Source organism: Rhinatrema bivittatum, chromosome 3 (genome assembly GCF_901001135.1).
Source record: "Rhinatrema bivittatum chromosome 3, aRhiBiv1.1, whole genome shotgun sequence".
NCBI lineage: Eukaryota > Metazoa > Chordata > Amphibia > Gymnophiona > Rhinatrematidae > Rhinatrema > Rhinatrema bivittatum.
In genome coordinates, this window is record NC_042617.1 from 320,506,655 (window position 1) to 320,523,113 (window position 16,459).

The 16,459-nt window shown below is 47.7% G+C and overlaps 1 protein-coding gene across 4 annotated transcripts in view; it reads right to left on the reverse strand.

The window, feature by feature from the left end:
* The window catches only part of RPF2 (ribosome production factor 2 homolog), a 103,243-nt gene that overhangs the window by 20,968 nt on the left and 65,816 nt on the right, over positions 1-16,459 (reverse strand). For all 4 annotated transcript variants that reach the window (XM_029595258.1, XM_029595257.1, XM_029595259.1 and 1 more), the window contains exon 8: positions 15,692-15,794. In XM_029595258.1, coding sequence (XP_029451118.1) covers positions 15,692-15,794 — 103 coding nt within the window. The remainder of the gene's footprint in view (positions 1-15,691; positions 15,795-16,459) is intronic.

Genomic DNA, 16,459 nt, shown 5'->3' on the forward strand with positions numbered 1-16,459 from the left:
ATGTCGTCCTTGCATTTTCTAAATTTTTCTCAAACTCCAATGATTTCTTCCATTGAGAAATTGAAATTGTAAATGAAGGAAATATTGCAAATTTTTGAATCGTGCTGCCTCCAATCCAAAAATTTTTTTATTTACCATCTGCTAAGCAAAATATGGACAGAGAAAAGCAGAACACTCCGTGATTTAACACATTTTTTGGAAAATTCCAGGTCATCAGCCTTCTCTAGAGCTACTTTGTTGATTTTGTTTGTTTCTACAGGATAGAAATCATGTTCGTTTATTTTTTCTTCATCGAGAGGCCTTATTTAAGGATGAGAGAATTTGGATATTTCCTGACTTAACTAAGGCGATGCAGGAATGAAGGAAGAGATTCTTGGCCATGAGATTAGAGGTCATTTCTATGGGTGCCTCCTGTTCAGTTAGACACTTGTAAATATTTAGCAGTCTTAAATGCTGCTAGATTATGGGTTTCTTTTGACCCAGTAGAGCTGAGAGACATTGATGCTAGATGTGACACTACCTTTCAGCCCTCTTAGTGAGTTAGTCTCTTTATGAGGAGGCAAATGTATGCTCTGGGTAACCGTAATTGTTCAGTGTATTTTTAGTTTTGTAGGTCTGGCCCTAAGACTTTTTATGTTCTCCCCCCAGTATTTTAGGTCTTGTTAGATTATACTCTGTTTTGTTTTTTCTGATTTCTATATTCCTGTATATTTAAAAAGTTTGTATAACCTGCTTTTTTCTTTCAAATTCAAATCAAAATAAAGTAAAAAAAAAAAAAAAAAGTGAGGTCCTTCAATGATGCCTTCCGCAAAGGCTTAAATGGAGGACCATAAAGACCTCGCAACACCAAATTTAAATTCCAAGAAGGCCACATCCTTCACACCGGGGGTCCCAGTTGCTTGGCTCTCTTGAGAAATCGTATGATATCCAACAGCTTTACTTGCAACGTCACATGAAAGCATCCCAAGGCTGCCACCTGAACTCAAGCAAATTATAGGCAAGGCCCTTAGTCAAGCCCTGCTCCAAAAAGGCCAGGATGTGCCGAGTATCCACCTGTAACACATCCAGGCCCTCCTCAACACAGAAGGACTCAAACACACTCCATACCCTGACATAAGCCAGTAATGTGGCAGGTCTCTGTGCCTGAAGCAACATAGCAATAACTGACTCAGAGTATCCTTTTGATCTTAAACGTCTCCTCTCAAAAGCTAAGCCGTGAGACAAAAGTGATCCATCAGATCTGCAAACCACGGATGCTGCAGCCACTCCAGCGCCACCAACACCACCCTGCCTGTTTATGGCTCTATGTGCTGTAATACTTGACCTACAAGAGGCCATTGAGGAAACACGTATAGCAGAATCCCTGTTGGCCATGGAAGAAACAGAGCATCGATCCCTTCGGCACCTCTCTTCTGTGACTGAAGAATCTTGTTGCTTTGGCATTGCTGCGCAACACCATCAAATCTAGTTGGGGATGGCCCCATCTGACCCGGATGAGGTCCAAGGACTCCATCGACAAAGGAGAAATTACTTACCTGATAATTTCGTTTTCCTTAGTGTAGACAGATGGACTGAGGACCAATGGGTTATGTGCTCTTCTACTAGCAGATGGGAGACGGCGTCAGATTTCAAAGCAGACGTCACCCTAGATATACCCCTGCAGTAACCTCAGCTCCTCAGAATTCTCCTCGAAAAGCCATTGTGGACATATATATTGCTTAAGCAACTTGATTAAACTGATTTAAAAAACTGAAGACCGCCAGTGCACTCAACCAAGTTAAATGCCGACACCAGTCTAACTGCGGATGTCCTGAACTAAGGGTAGGCAATGGCTTACCTATATTTGTTTGTTTATTTAATGTTTTTTATATACCAACAATCATTTTGAACATCTTATCGGTTTACAGAGAAAGTAATGCAGCAACAAGCTTTACATTAAAACAGGGAACATTAAGTCAACATTTAATCTCGAGGTTCGCTTTCAAGATCCTCCTTTTCTGGAGGCAGCCGTGGGCGGGATGCTGAGTCCATCTGTCTACACTAAGGAAAATGAATTTATCAGGTAAGTAATTTCTCCATTTCCTAGCGTGTAGCTGGACTCAGGACCAGTGGGATGTACAAAAGCTACTCCCAGACATGATGGGAGACTGCCCGTGGCCCACTTAGTACTGCCCTTGCGAAGGCCGCGTCTTCTCTGGCCTGGACATCCAGGCGGTAGAACCTGAAGAAGGTGTGTAGGGAGGACCACAAGGCCACTTGATAGATCTTGGCAGGCAACAGCAGTTTGGCTTCTGCCCAAGATACTGCCTAGGCCCTAGTAGAATGAGCCTTAACCTGCAGGGGTAAGAGCTTTCCTGCCTCTATGTAGGCTGCCTTGATAACTTCCTTGATCCAGCGAGCTATGGTCGCTTGCGATGCCACTTCGCCTTGATTCTTCCCGCTGTGGAGAACAAACAAGCAATCCGTTTTGATTAGCTAATAGTGCTCACAAGGCAACATAGATAGTTCCGACTGTTCCAGGTATCGTACCAGGAGTCTGCCGACATTTAGATGGCGAAGAAAGCGGGAGTCTTCAGAGTCCTTATGTTCATCCGGAGATGGTAGGGAAATGGCATGGTTCAAATGAAACTCGGAGACCACTTTCAGCAGGAAGGAGGGGATGATGCGAGGCTGTATCGTTCCAGGAGTGAACCTAAGGAATGGGTCCGGACAGGATACTGTCTGTAGTTCAGAGATGCGATGGGCAGAACATATTGCCGCCAGGAATACTGTCTTTAATGTTAAAAGGCGTAGTGACAGACTGCGCATTAGTCTGAAGGAAGCCCCCGCTAGAAAGTCCAATTCCAGATTGAGGTTCCATAGGGGAACCAGCCACTTTAGGGGTGGTCGAAGTTGCTTAACCCCTTTTAGGAAACGGGCCAAGTCCGGATGAGCTGATACAATGATTCCGTTCACTTCGGCTCTGAAGCAGGAGAGGGCTGCTACTTGCACCTTGAGGGAGTTGAGTGACAACCCTTTCTTCATACCGTCCTGTAGAAATTCCAGAATCATGGGAATCTTGGCCGCTCGCGGGGATACCCCGTGGTCCTCGCACCAGGCTTCGAATATTCTCCAGATCCGTATGTATGCCAGAGACGTTGAGAACTTCCGCGCACGGAGCGAGGTGTCAATCATGGCCTTCGAGTAACCGCGCTTCTTCAGGCGAGTCCTCTCAAGGGCCAGACCGTAAGAGAGAATAGAGACGGATCTTTGTGAAGAATCGGGCCCTGCTGGAGAAGGTCCCTGTGTGGAGGTAGGCATAGAGGGCTCCCTGCAAGGAGTCTTTGCATGTCTGCGTACCATGGGCATCTTGGTCAATCTGGGGCCACTGGTAGAACTAGTCCCCTGTGGTGTTCTATCTTGCTGATGATCTTGCTCAGTAGTGGCCATGGAGGGAAGGCATACAGTAAGTTCTCTTCTGGCCAGGTCTGGATGAGGGCATCGATCCCTTGGGAATGCAGCTCTTGTCTGCGGCTGAAAAACCTGGGGACTTGGGCATTGAGAGAGGTGGCCAGTAGGTCCATGGCTGGGAGGCCCCAGCGATTTACTATCACTTGGAAGGCTTTTCTCTGCTGAGGAAGTCCGCTGAGACGTTGTCTTTCCCTGCGATGTGGGAGGCCGAGATCCCTTGTAGGTTTATCTCTGCCCATGCCATGAGGGGGTCTATCTCCAGAGATACCTGCTGGCTCCTGGTTCCTCCCTGGCGGTTGATGTAGGCAACCGTTGTAGCGTTGTCCGACATTACTCGAATCGCTTGCCCTTGGATCCTGTGGCTGAATGGCAGGCATGCTAGTCTAACTGCTCGAGCTTCCAGGCGGTTTATGTTCCATCCCGCCTTTTCCTTGTTCCATTGTCCCTAGGCCGTCAGTTCCACCCTAAGAGGCTCGCATCTGGGTGAGCACGATCCAGTTCAGTGGGGTTAGGCTTACTCCTCTGCTTAGGTGGTCTTCCTGTAGCCACCACTGAAGCTGAGAAATTACCTCTGCTGGTAGTTGGAGGTGAATAGAGTAGTCTTGGGACAGTGGGTTCCAGTGTGACAGTAAGGAGCATTGGAGTGGTCGCATGTGAGCCCTTGCCCACGGTACGACCTCCAGGGTTGATGCCATGAGCCCGAGGACTTGAAGATAGTCCCATACCTTGAGGCGTGTACTGGTCATCAATCGTAATTGCTCCATCAGCTTTCTCCTCCTCAGGGGAGGGAGGAAGACCTTGTTCCGATTGGTGTCGAAACAAGCACCCAGGTACTCTAAAGACTGAGAGGACTGCAGACTGTTCTTGACCGTGTTCACGACCCAACCAAGTTCCTGCAGTAGGTTCTTGACTCTGCTGGCCACCTGTAGGCTCTCTTCCGAAGACTTCGCCCTGATCAGCCAGTTGTCCAAGTAAGGGTGTACCAAGATCCCTTCCTTCCTCAGTGTTGCCACCACAACCACCATAATTTTGGAGAATGTTCTGGGGGCGGTTGCCAGGCCGAAGGGTAGCGCTCGGAACTGGTAATGGTGTCCCAGTACCGCAAAGCGTAGAAAATGTTGGTGGTCTTGATAGACTGGGATGTGAAGGTAGGCTTCAGAGAGGTCCAGGGAGGTTAGGAACTCTCCCGGTTGTACTGCCATTATTACGGAGCGGAGAGTCTTCATGCGGAAGTGTAGTATCCACAGATGACTGTTGACGTTCTTGAGGTCTAAGATGGGTCGGAATGATGCCTCTTTCTTGGGAACAATAAAATAGATGGAATAACGCCCCGTATTTTGCTGGGGTGTAGGTACTGGAGTTATAGCCTTCAGGCTGAGTAGTCTTGTCAGAGTAGATTCCACTGCCAGTCTCTTGATGTGGGAGTGGCAGGGAGATATCATAAATTTGTCCGGAGGGATGCTGTGAAACTCCAGAGAGTAACCTTCTCAAATGATGTTTAGTACCCATTTGTTCGATATGATTTCGACCCATCATTGGTAGAAGAGGGAAAGTCGACCCCCTATCTCCTCTTCCTGTGAATGGGTCAGCCCATTCTCATTGGGGAGCTCTGTTTGAGCCAGCCCCCGGACCTGTTTCTCTCTTGGTTTGTCGGTTCCGAAAGGACTGGGACCTTCCGGAGGGATGAGGTACCTGGAACGGCAAATTCCTGTAGGATCGAAAGCGTTGGGAACCTCTGCCCCTAGTTCTTCTGGGAGAAGGACGCTGGAATCGTTTTTCTTTGTCTTCCGGTAGCTGAGGCACTGGAGATTCGCCCCACTTGCTGGCTAATTTCTCTAATTCGCTTCCGAACAGGAGAGATCCCTTAAAGGGCATTCTTGTGAGATTCGCCTTAGAAGTTGCATCTGCAGATCAGTTCGGCAACCATAACTGCTTTCTGTCCGCCACTACCGAGGCTACTCCTCTTGCTGAGGTATGCATCAGATCTGAGCTTGCGTCCGTCAGGAAGGCTGCGGCAGGTTCAATCGCTTCTCAGGCATACGTTCTGGGATTATCTGTCTCCCTCAAGAGAAGCAAGCAGGAGCGTGCCACCAGTACGCAGCAGAAAGCGATCTGCAGTGTCATTGCTGTTGCATCGAAGGTTTGCTTAAGAATGGATTCTAATAGTCTATCCTGAGTATCCTTCAATGCTGCCCTTACCTCAATGGGAATGGTTGTTCGCTTCGAGATGGCGCAGACCATGGCGTCCACTTTTGGGAAACGCAGGCTTTCCTTGGTCGCTGGTTCCAGAGGGTACAAGGCCCGACCTCCTTTAAAGTTTGCCTCTGGGGCATCCCACTCCAGGTCAATCAGTTTCTGGATGGCTTCCATCATTGGGAAATAGCATGAGGCCTTACGAAGGGACACTAAGATGGGGTTTTTCTTTGGTCCCACCATTGGATCCATGCCTGGAATCCCCAGAGTCTTCAGAGTCTGGGAAACAAGGGCTGGTAATTCATCCCTGTGGAAGAAGCGAAGCATGGTTCTGTAAGGTTCCAGGCTTGGAGGGATTTCTCCTTCCTCCAGTGAACCACCATCATCATCTGAGGTGTCTGGGTCCCTGTCAGGGAAATTCTTGGTTAGGCGAGGCATGTCTCGAGGCACCCAAGCAGGGCCGGGAGAATCAGGTGTTCCCAGCTGGGATTCCCCCCGGGTCGCAGCTGGGGCTGATTGTGCCTGAACGAAGGCTTGCAGTCCCTGGAAAAATTCCAACCAAGAGAAAGCCCCTGGGTCCATATTAGCCCCAGAGGGAATCTGAGTAGGGGCTCCTGAAATGCCCTCTTGTGGAGAAGACGCCATTTCGGAGTTGCATAGGTCTGGGGTGCTGTCATATAAAGTAGTTCCTGACCCATCCTCAGACTGTGAAGGTCCAGGTTTTGGTCCCACCCCGGGCTTCTTCGCATTGATGACACAGGCAGGACTCCAGTTCAGGCTGTGCAAAGGGAGTGCCTTCTGAGCTTGTTTGTTGCCGGTACCATTGCCTCTATGTATAGGCGCACAGGTAATGTGCTTCGATATGCGCGTGTGCACTTATGCGCACGTGTAGGTTTGCGCATGGCTATGTTAAATACGCGCAAGTTGGGTGCATTGACCGTCTGGCCTGCCCCTCGCGTACCGACGGCCGAGGAGGGAAGATGGCGCCAACACCCCCCCCCCCCCACGTGCAAGATGGCGCGGTCGAGGGTCTCCACGTCTGGACCCCTGCACCGGACCGGGGCCTAGCCCAACTAAGGCTGCTCAACCTGATTGGTGCTCCCTTTTTATCTCGTCAGACAAAAAACTGAGTCATTATGGCACTCCGAGCCCCGGAGACCAGAGACCTTAAAGTTTCCTGCTTACCTGGTCTCTGCGCTTATCGGTCGCGTGCAGGGACGGTCTCTGCGCTTATCGGTCGCGTGCAGGGATGGTCTCCAGCTGCGGGGGGAGAGAGCTTAACCTTCACCATCGCGCTCGGTTATGCACCCGCTGCCTTTCAGCTGCTTTAGCGGCTAAGTCCATGCCGGGAGCCAGCTACTGGACCAAGGCACACCTCTGAGGGATATCGAAAATCACCTCAGGAATTTTCAACTGGGGGAGGGACCCTTAGGTATCACTGCATGAGAGCAGGGCTCGATCCTCTAAGGTAAAAATTTCTTCTTGCTGTAATTTCTTTAACACTGTGCTAGTGTGTGGGATAGTGTCTGCATTGGCTAGGAGACAGAGAGATACTGAGGAGCCGAGGTCACTGCAGGGGTATATCTAGGGTAACGTCAGCTTTGAAATCTGACTCAGTCTCCCATCTGCTAGCAGAAGGGCACAAAACCCACTGGTCCTGAGTGCATCTGGCTACATGCTAGGAAACTCATTTCCACAGATCCAATTGCTGCCTGCTGAGATAATCCACCTGTACGTTCCTGCAACATGTTATGCCGCAACTCCTTGCAGGTACTGCTCTGCCCAGACAAATAATTCCTGGGTCCCCAGAGCCATTCCTCGACTCTTCATTCCGTCTTGTCAATATACGCCACTGTTGTTGCATTGTTTAAGAACGCTCTCACCATTCGTCCCTGAACCTGAGGAAAGAACACCCTCAACACAATGTGAACCATCCTTGTTTCCAAATGACTGAGAGACCAGGATGCCTCCACTGGTGACCACAGCCCTTGGGCTGTCTGCCCCCAAACCTCTGAGGCTGGCATTTGTGGTCACCACCACCCAGTCTGGAACCTCCAGACCCACTCCCTTCTCCAAACTGGGTCGCGACAGCCACCACAAGGGATTGGATTTGGAGGCCCCCTGCAGCAGTAAGGGCTGATGAAACTCCTCTGACAACGGATTCCAACAGGACAGATGCGCCTTCTCAAGTGAACGCATGTGAGCAAAGGCCCATGGCACCAAATCTAGCGTAAATGCCACAGAACCCAGAACTTGCAGGTAATCCCAGGCCCTGGGCAGCGGCATGTGTGATAGTAGGACCATTTATGACTGCAACTTCAGCATCCTCTTCGAGGTAAGAAATACCTTGCCCAGCTGGGTGTTAAATCTCAACCCCAAATACTCCGACTGGCTCGGAGCCAGACGACAAGTTCACAATCCAGCCCAGAGAACATAACATCTCCAGCACCCTTTAAACTGACCAGCAACATTCTACTTCCGACTTTGCCCGGATAAGCCAGTTGTCCAGATAAAGGTGAACCAGAACCCCTTCTTTTCGCATCACCACCTTCGTGAAAATCCATGGAGGTGTCGCTAACCCAAAAGGAAGAGCCTGAAACTGTAAATTCTGCCTCAGCACCATGAATTGAAGAAACCTCTGATGCTCTGTGCGTATGGGGATGTGTAGATAGGCCTCTTAAATCCAATGAGGCCAGAAATCCCCGTTGATAAACCAATGCTAACACTGTCTGGAACTGCAGAACCTGCAGCACTGCATTGACTTTCTGCAGGTCGAGGATCGGCCGAAAAGTCTCCGCCTTCTTGGGAACCACGAAGTAGAGTACCTCCCTCGACCCTGCTCCTTTTCCGGTACCAGAACGATTGCGCTTAACCTCCAAAGGCAAAGCAATGTATCCAGGACCACCTCTCGCTTGCTGTGGGATATGCAATGACACACTATGAAAGCTTCCCTCATGGGGCAAGAAAATTCTAAAGCTTAGCAGTCTCTTATCACCTCTAGAACCCACTGTTCAGAGGTGATCCTGGTCCACTCCCCATAAAATCGTGTCAGGCTTTCCCTGACTGTCTCCTTGAGAGAGTGGACCAATCTGGTTTCACTGTGAGGATTTACTTCCTCCAGTACCCTGACCGGAACTCTCTCTGGGAGGTCTTCGGGAATCCCAGAAGGACTGCTGCTTTCCAAATCCTTGCCTCTGCAATGTTGTCCAAGAAATCTTGCTGGGACGAAAATGTCTCACATCCCAGAAACTGGCGCGAGCCAGAAAAGTCTTCCTGCTGCTCTTATCATCCTCCGGTAGCTTGTTTCCCTTTGACTCCCCCAGCTGCTTCATTAACTGTTCCAGGTCCTCTCCAAATAGAAGCTTTCCTTTAAAAGGAAGATTGCAGAGCTGAGACTTGGACCACATATCTGCCAACCAATTTCGTAACCACAGCAGGCAGCGTGTCGACACCACTGATACCATGCTCCTGGCCGAAATCTGTATCAAATCATACAGAGCGTCAGCCATGTACGCAACCCCTAGCTTCCAACTAGGCCACCTACTTAGAATCACTAGTAGAAGCCAGAACCTTCTCCTGAGCTTTCTTTACCCAGCGTCTTTTGCATCAGACTATCACAGATTGCCGCTCGAAGGCTTAAGGCCGCAACCTGAAACATCCTCTTCAACTGGATTTCCAGTTTACAGTGCTGAGCATCCTTTAGTGCACTCCACTCCCATGCCCAGGATGGTTGTTTTCTTGGTAACCGTTGACACCAAAGCATCTACTACCTTGGGCAACACCGAAAGCTGCAAAATATCCTCGGTTAAAGGAAATAACTTCTCAATCGCCCTGGCCACCTTAAGACCTGCTTCTGGAGCATCCCACTCCCAGTTCACTAGCTTAACCTTTTTGGGTAGTGGAAAAGCCTTCAGGGGACCTCAAAGGCCATCGAGAACTGGTCCACTCCATTATCAGATTCCTCCTGCAGCACCTTAAATACCCAGTTCCTTCAGGATGTGGGTAATAAAGGGTCTCAACTCCTCTTTGCAGAACAGTCAGACAACCCTTGGGTCATCCCCTCCACAATCGGTATCTCCCCCAGGTCAGAAAAATCTCCAGTTCCGTCCTAGTTCTTACCTGACCCATCGTTAGTTGGATCATCCCCAGGATCACCACCTGCCAGAACATCACCTGGATCATCCTGCAAATCACCAGAATCATCAGATTTAACATTCCCAGTAGGATGGCTAAAACCCAACCAATGAAGCAGTTTCCCCAAACACCTGGCCGGGGACCCTTTAGACTTCTTTTGGTTCCGCTGCAATTTCTGACTCAGGGGCCGTTTACCTCTGCACCTTTCCTGGCCAGATAGGCCTTCTGCAGAAGTAAAATAAAATCAGTGGAAAATTCCTCCACATCACTGCCCCCACAATCTGGTGCCTCCAGGCCTTCCTTCCCCTGATCCAAAACCCTGGCCTGCACTACTAGAGACAGAGGGGGAGGGGAATCTCTTGGTTCACGAGAAGGTGACTGCTTCCTGCCAAGTGCAGCACTCCTGCCTGCTGCGGCAAAATCTCCTCCCGAAACCGGACAGGGTCTTGAGATCGGGTAAGCTCTCCTGTCGCAGCAGAGTTAAGCCATGAGCGGCCAGCACCACAGGATTTGGCGTGCTCTGAAGATGGCGCCACTGCAGAATACGCACAGTGTGGTCTGCCTGACTTCCACTTCAAACTCACAACGCCCGCAATGCGAGTTATCTCAGAGACAGGATTGCCCTGCTTTCACAGCAGGCCCGTTGACAATCTCTTCTATCCCCTGGTACAGCAGTTTCAAACAATATAAGCTGTAAACCTTTTTTTTTTTTTTAAAGATACAGCCACGCAAAAACAAAACAGAAGATTTACTTCCCTACTGCAAGCTGCAGACTCAGGGAAGATGATCTCAGGGGAAAGAGGGAACCAGGACCCCTGGCTTGCTGACCCCTGGATGCCGCAGGCTAAAGCAGACCGGGATTGTCAACCCTCCTCTCACCTGGCTAGATCTGAGGAATGGCCCATGAAGGAAACTAACATCTCAGAGTCTGCTCTAATCTTCTTTTCTAAATTCTTCTCTTTATCTTTTTTTTTTTTTTTGTCAGATTGCAGCTTTGCACCTCTACCATCTGCTGGAGACAGAAATATCGAGGAACTGCAGGTGGCATGCTCCATTAAGTAACAGTGCCTGAAAAGCTTTTCAGTTCTCTGCCGCCATCTGCTGGTAGGGATGGAAAATCCACTTCTCTGGACTAATCTGGGGTACCAACAGTAAAATAAATTATGCTAGATTCCAGAAAGGAATCAAAGCATGGTTCTTTTACCCAGGATTTTATTAATTAGAACATCACACTGCCTTTTAGCTCATTTTTTTAATGTAAATCTTTTTAACGAAACATATAACAAAAGGGACTATAGACAGTACAGTGCAAGAGTCATCCTTAACAAAATAAATGAAAGCACAATCATATGCTGTAATACAGATAATAACACAAACAAGAAAGCCTAAGAGGTTCCCAACCCCACTCCCCTCACATTATGATTGCATAGGGAAAGAGAGAAAACCAAAAGTATCAGCAAAAAAAGAAAAAAAATTCATCCCCTGCTCCCAATCGTAGAGGTAACAAATAAAAAAAGTTATTTTTTTCTGTAGATAGTTATGTCGTTATGTCCTCATATTTTAAAAGTACTCTGGATATCTTTAGGTAAACTCTGTAGGAAAGCCCCACTCCCAAACTCCCAGGAAAGACGCTGCTGCTCTCTTTGTTCTGAGAAGCCAAGATTTGTAATCTAAAGTGAGCAAGTCTACCATCTCAACATGCCATAAGGCTTCTGTAGGTGCTAAGTCTGAAAGCCAGTTCTTCCAAATGCATTTCTTTGCTACAGCCAAACCTTTACTTAAAGTTATCCGGCTGACTTTAGGACAGCTCTGTGGCCTGACCAAACAGCTGGATAAGTTACCCAGCCAACTCAACTCCCGGAATGCCCCTAATTTACCTGGCTAAATTCTAGCCTCCTTAACTCATTACCCAAATCTATGCCCCAATATTCAGGTAGCCAGCTAAATGCTTTTGAATGTGGACCTCCTTGTGTTTTAATCTGATCAGTTAACTGCAGGTGCATTCATCTGTAGTTTTGCTCTTGATGTATTTATTATGAATCTGTTATGCATTTGATGTTGTTAGCTCTTATATATTGTTATTTAAGTTATGTTTTTGAGACCTCCTGTTTTTAATTGATCGGTTATATTTTGAATTTTATTGTTTTTAATAAGACTGTGTACAAAATGTTTAGCTTTTGTTAACTGCCTGGATAACCAAGGGAAAAGTGGTCGAGTAAATAACTAAAATTTAACAGCAATTCTGAGCTGTTCACCAGATTTGTGGGTCAGGAAGCTTTCTTTCCATAGCCACAGAGCTGGCTACAGATGCAATAATTTTTAAACCAGCTCTAGATTATCATGTAGATACAGATGATAGGAGTCAGAAGGCTGGATTTGATGGATCCCTGTGTCTTCTTTTAACTTGACCAACTAACCAACGGAAAACTGATGTGAACATCCTCTAATGTCACTTCCAAACCCACAGCTGGCTTAGAGCTCCTGCCAACAGAAGACGCACTCACCAGTGGGGTCTGTAGCTGTCAGTGATTTTCCCAAGTCTCCAAGGCTAACAGTGGTTTATGAACTTTCTCCAGGAACTTGTCCAAACCCAGCTATGCTTTCACCACATCCTCTGGCAACTAATTTCTCAGTTTAATTGTGCACAGAGTAAAAAAAAAAACAAAACAAAAAACCTCTGATTTGTTTTTGAAAATGGCAAAAATTAGATTCATGGAGTATCCCCTAGTCCTACTGTAAAGGGTAAATAACCAGTCCCTATTTCCCCCTTCTATTGCACTTATATTATATTTCCCCCTCAGCTGTCTCTCTCTCTCCCTGTTGTCAGTCTCCTCTGCGCACCTTTTCCAGTTCCACTGTGTCTTTGCGATGGAGGCAATCAGAACTGAACTCACGAAAAGGCGGTCACAACACGGATCCTGTTTCCTGCGCTTACTTTATTGTGCGCAAAAGTACGCGCGCGCTGTGGGGCAGATTTTATAAATCTGCGCACACACGTTCCCTCGCCCTCCCCCCACCTTCCCCTACCTAACCCCACCCCCCCCGGCCCTATCTAAACCTCCCCCCTACCTCTATCACGAAAGTTATGCCTGCTTGAAGCAGGCGTAACTTTGCGCGCGCCGGGCCGGCTGCCGCGCTCCATGTTCCGGTCCGGGGGCTGCTGTCACACCCCCGGGCCGGAACCACGCCCCCGAAACACCGCGTCACTCCTGACGCGTCCCGGGGCTTGCGCGCGCCGCCGAGCCTATGCAAAATAGGCTCGACGCACGCAGGGGGGGTTTTGGGGTAGGTTTTCGGGGGGGGGGGGGGTACGCGCGTATCTTACACGCGTACCCCTTTGAAAATCTACCCCTGTGCGCGCAGAGCTGACACACAGCGAGTATCAACGTCCTATGGCGGGCAATAGAAGGTGCACAAGATGGCGCCGCCATGGCCTACCAAGTTTATAGCGGGGCCGCTCAAACCACTCGTAAGCCCACTTCCCTATACCTCAATGGGATGGGAAACTACGTTGATACGGCATGCCGAGCAAGGAGGCCGGAGAAAGTCTTACCGAAACCCCTCTTCTCTGAAGGTAAATCTTTTTTTTTTTTTTTTTTTAAAGGTAAACTTACTTGGGCTCAGCACTTTCTGGCTGAGTACAGAGACCGTCTCCTGCTGCGGGGCAAGGGGGGGGGGGGGGGGCGCGGGGCTTTGGCTGTCATCGCCACGCTCGGCTTCCTGCATCCACTGCCTTTCAGCTACTTTAGCAGCAAAGTCCACGCTGGGAACTGACTACCGGACCAAGGGACACCTCTGAGGGATCTCGGCAACCGCCTCAGGAATTCTCAACTGGGGGAGGGACCTTTAGGTATCACCGCAGGAGAGCGGGGCTCAATCTTTCTCCAATTTAAAAGTAGAATTTCTTCTTCCAAAAGGTACAGCAATCCCCATAGGGAAAGCATGTTTGCACAATAAGAGATTCAATAATATATAAAACAAATGAATTTTATTGTCAGAGTTTTCACCCAAAAAAATAGGATGGAGGTGGGTCGTTAATGATGATATATAAAAAGATAACCTGGATGGTGCCCACTTTATAATATATGAAAATACCACCTCATCCCTAAAAAGATTTCTGTGCTAATTTTAGCATTTAAAAAAAAAGCATGTATATTACATGGGTGGGAGTATATGGCAATATTATTCAATTATAATATTTTTAGAAAAATATACACTGGGGAGGTTATGATACGAGATAGATTTCAACTCAGTTAAGTGATCTTTGAGTGAAGATTGGTTTTATCTGCTGGAGACAGAGAAATACTGCAGGGCTAAGGTCACTGCAGGGGTGTTTCTAGGGTGAGGTCAGCTTTGAAACCTGACTCAGTCTCCATCTGCTGGCAGGGGAGCACAACCCATTGGTCCTGCGTCCATCTGGCTACAAGCTAGGAAATATGCATGAAACAGATTTGCATGTAATGCCTCCATTGTATGCAGATCCATTCCATGCATATTCACTGTGAATATCCTGAAAACCTAGCCTGTTTGTGGCTGTGGGGACTGGAGATGCACCCCTGGCTTAGAATTTTAAATAGAGCAGTTAATAAATATTTTATAAATAATTCCTTTTCCTGGGTGATGATGCCTAATATGGAACCCAGAATTGTGTACCTATAGTTTAGATTATTCTTTACTAAATGCATCATTTTACACTTGTGCACATTAAATTTCACCTGCCATGTAGACACTCAATTCCCCAGCTGGCTCTTGATCTAACAACTCTGAATAATTTTGTGTCACCTGCGAATTTGATCATCTCACTCATCATTCCCTTTTGTAGATAATTTATAAATATATTAAAAAGCATGGTCCATGTACAGATCCCTGAGGCATGCCATAATTTATCTTTGTCCACTGAGAGAAATGATCATTCAGTCCTATCCTCTGTTTCCTGTCTTTTAACCAATTACCGTTCCGCAATAGGAAACCGCCTATCTTATGAGTTTCTAATTTCCTGAAGAATCTCTCAAGAACTTTATCAAATGCCTTTTGAAATTCCAGATACACTATATTGACAGACATCCTTGTAAATGCTTATTAATCCCTTCAAAAATTCCAACATATGAATAAAAACACACATATTGTTAATGCACACAACCAGAGTAACCCCAAAGATACTCCTGAACATCACTGTGATCACCGATTGCAAAGTATACGGATGTGGAGTTTAGATTCACCCGCCTTTCAAAATCCAAGCTCAAAGCGAGTTACATTCAGCTACAGTTGGTAAATCCTACTCCAAAGAGCTCACAATGTAAGTTTGCACCTGAGGGTGAAATGACTTTCATAAGCACTCTCTTCAGGGATAGAGGAAGGGTGACGGTCTGTGACATCCGAGCATCTGTCAGCAACCTTCAGTGACAGACCCACAATATGGTCGGCCTGACTGCAGAAACACGAGGGCAGACAGGGCTGAGCTCTGTTTGTGCTGTGAGGGAGAGCTCACTACCATCGGCAGAGATGGCAGCTCTCTATCCTTGTTTAGACCCTTACACTTCAAAGTGCACATCAAACTGATGGGAGCAGATAGGGCTCACAGCCAGTGCAGTGTCCTTGGCATGCTGGAGAGAAATTCATAGCACAAGGGATCAGATTTCAGCACACCATATGCCTGGCTAACTTTTCACCCTGGCTGTGTGCCTATGGCGGAAGCTAGCCTATGGGGAAAAATGTTGCCAAGGCAGTAGCAAGGATGTAGAAGATCTATGATGAAAGACGAGTGGAAACAAGACAAACCTGAGAGAAAACTGGGAGGTAGGAGAGCACCAGGAAGAAGGCCCGCACCATGAAAAGAAGAGCAGCCAGGGTGCAGCAGCAAGACAGCAGAATCACGTTCTCTATTAGCTAAAGAGCTGGCTGCGGCAGCACTTACTTGTAGCTTCGCATGTAAATCTTCCCGTCCAAGGCTGTGAAGTGCAGGACGTGCTCCAGACCGGCCAAGCGCACACAGGGCACCGTGGGGCCTCGAAAGAAATCTGAGGACACAATTCCAGACTATCAGGAACTACAGCTGTACAAAGCATGGTGGCAGCAGCAGCAAGGGGAATTATCTGCTCCTGCCTCTACTCATTTCTTTAAAATAGGCTGCTCACTTGTAATTAATAAAATGAATTTATTTAAAAAAAGATTTATATTCCACCTTCATACACAATACGTTAAAAGTGGACCACAAATAAGTACTCTTAAAAAAACTAAAAATCACAGAAACAAAATGCTTCTCATACAACTGGTACAACCCTTGCTTCGTTATTTCACTTGGGAGCTGTAGCTCTGAAAAGCCTGTGTAAAAAAATAAGTGAGGCTTTTATAAACTTTTTTGGAGCAGACTACCGACCAGAGTTATTCAGGTAAAGTGTCCCAGGGTTTGTAGACCAACGACAGAAAATGCTCTTTCCCTGGGGATGTCAAGAGGCGCTAATTTCTGAGCTGGAACCTCTGTATCAGGGTTTGAATTGGGTACTGGAGCTGCTGGATATTTCCCAATGACCTGCAGTGGCCACACTCGGACACAAGTTGCTGAGCTCAGTGAACCACTGGTCTGACCCAGCTTGGCACTGCTCAAGTTCTTATGTACAGAAAGAGCCAGGGGAGAGGGGGTGGGGTGGGTTCTGAGAGTTGGGTTAGGAATGAAATCAGAAAT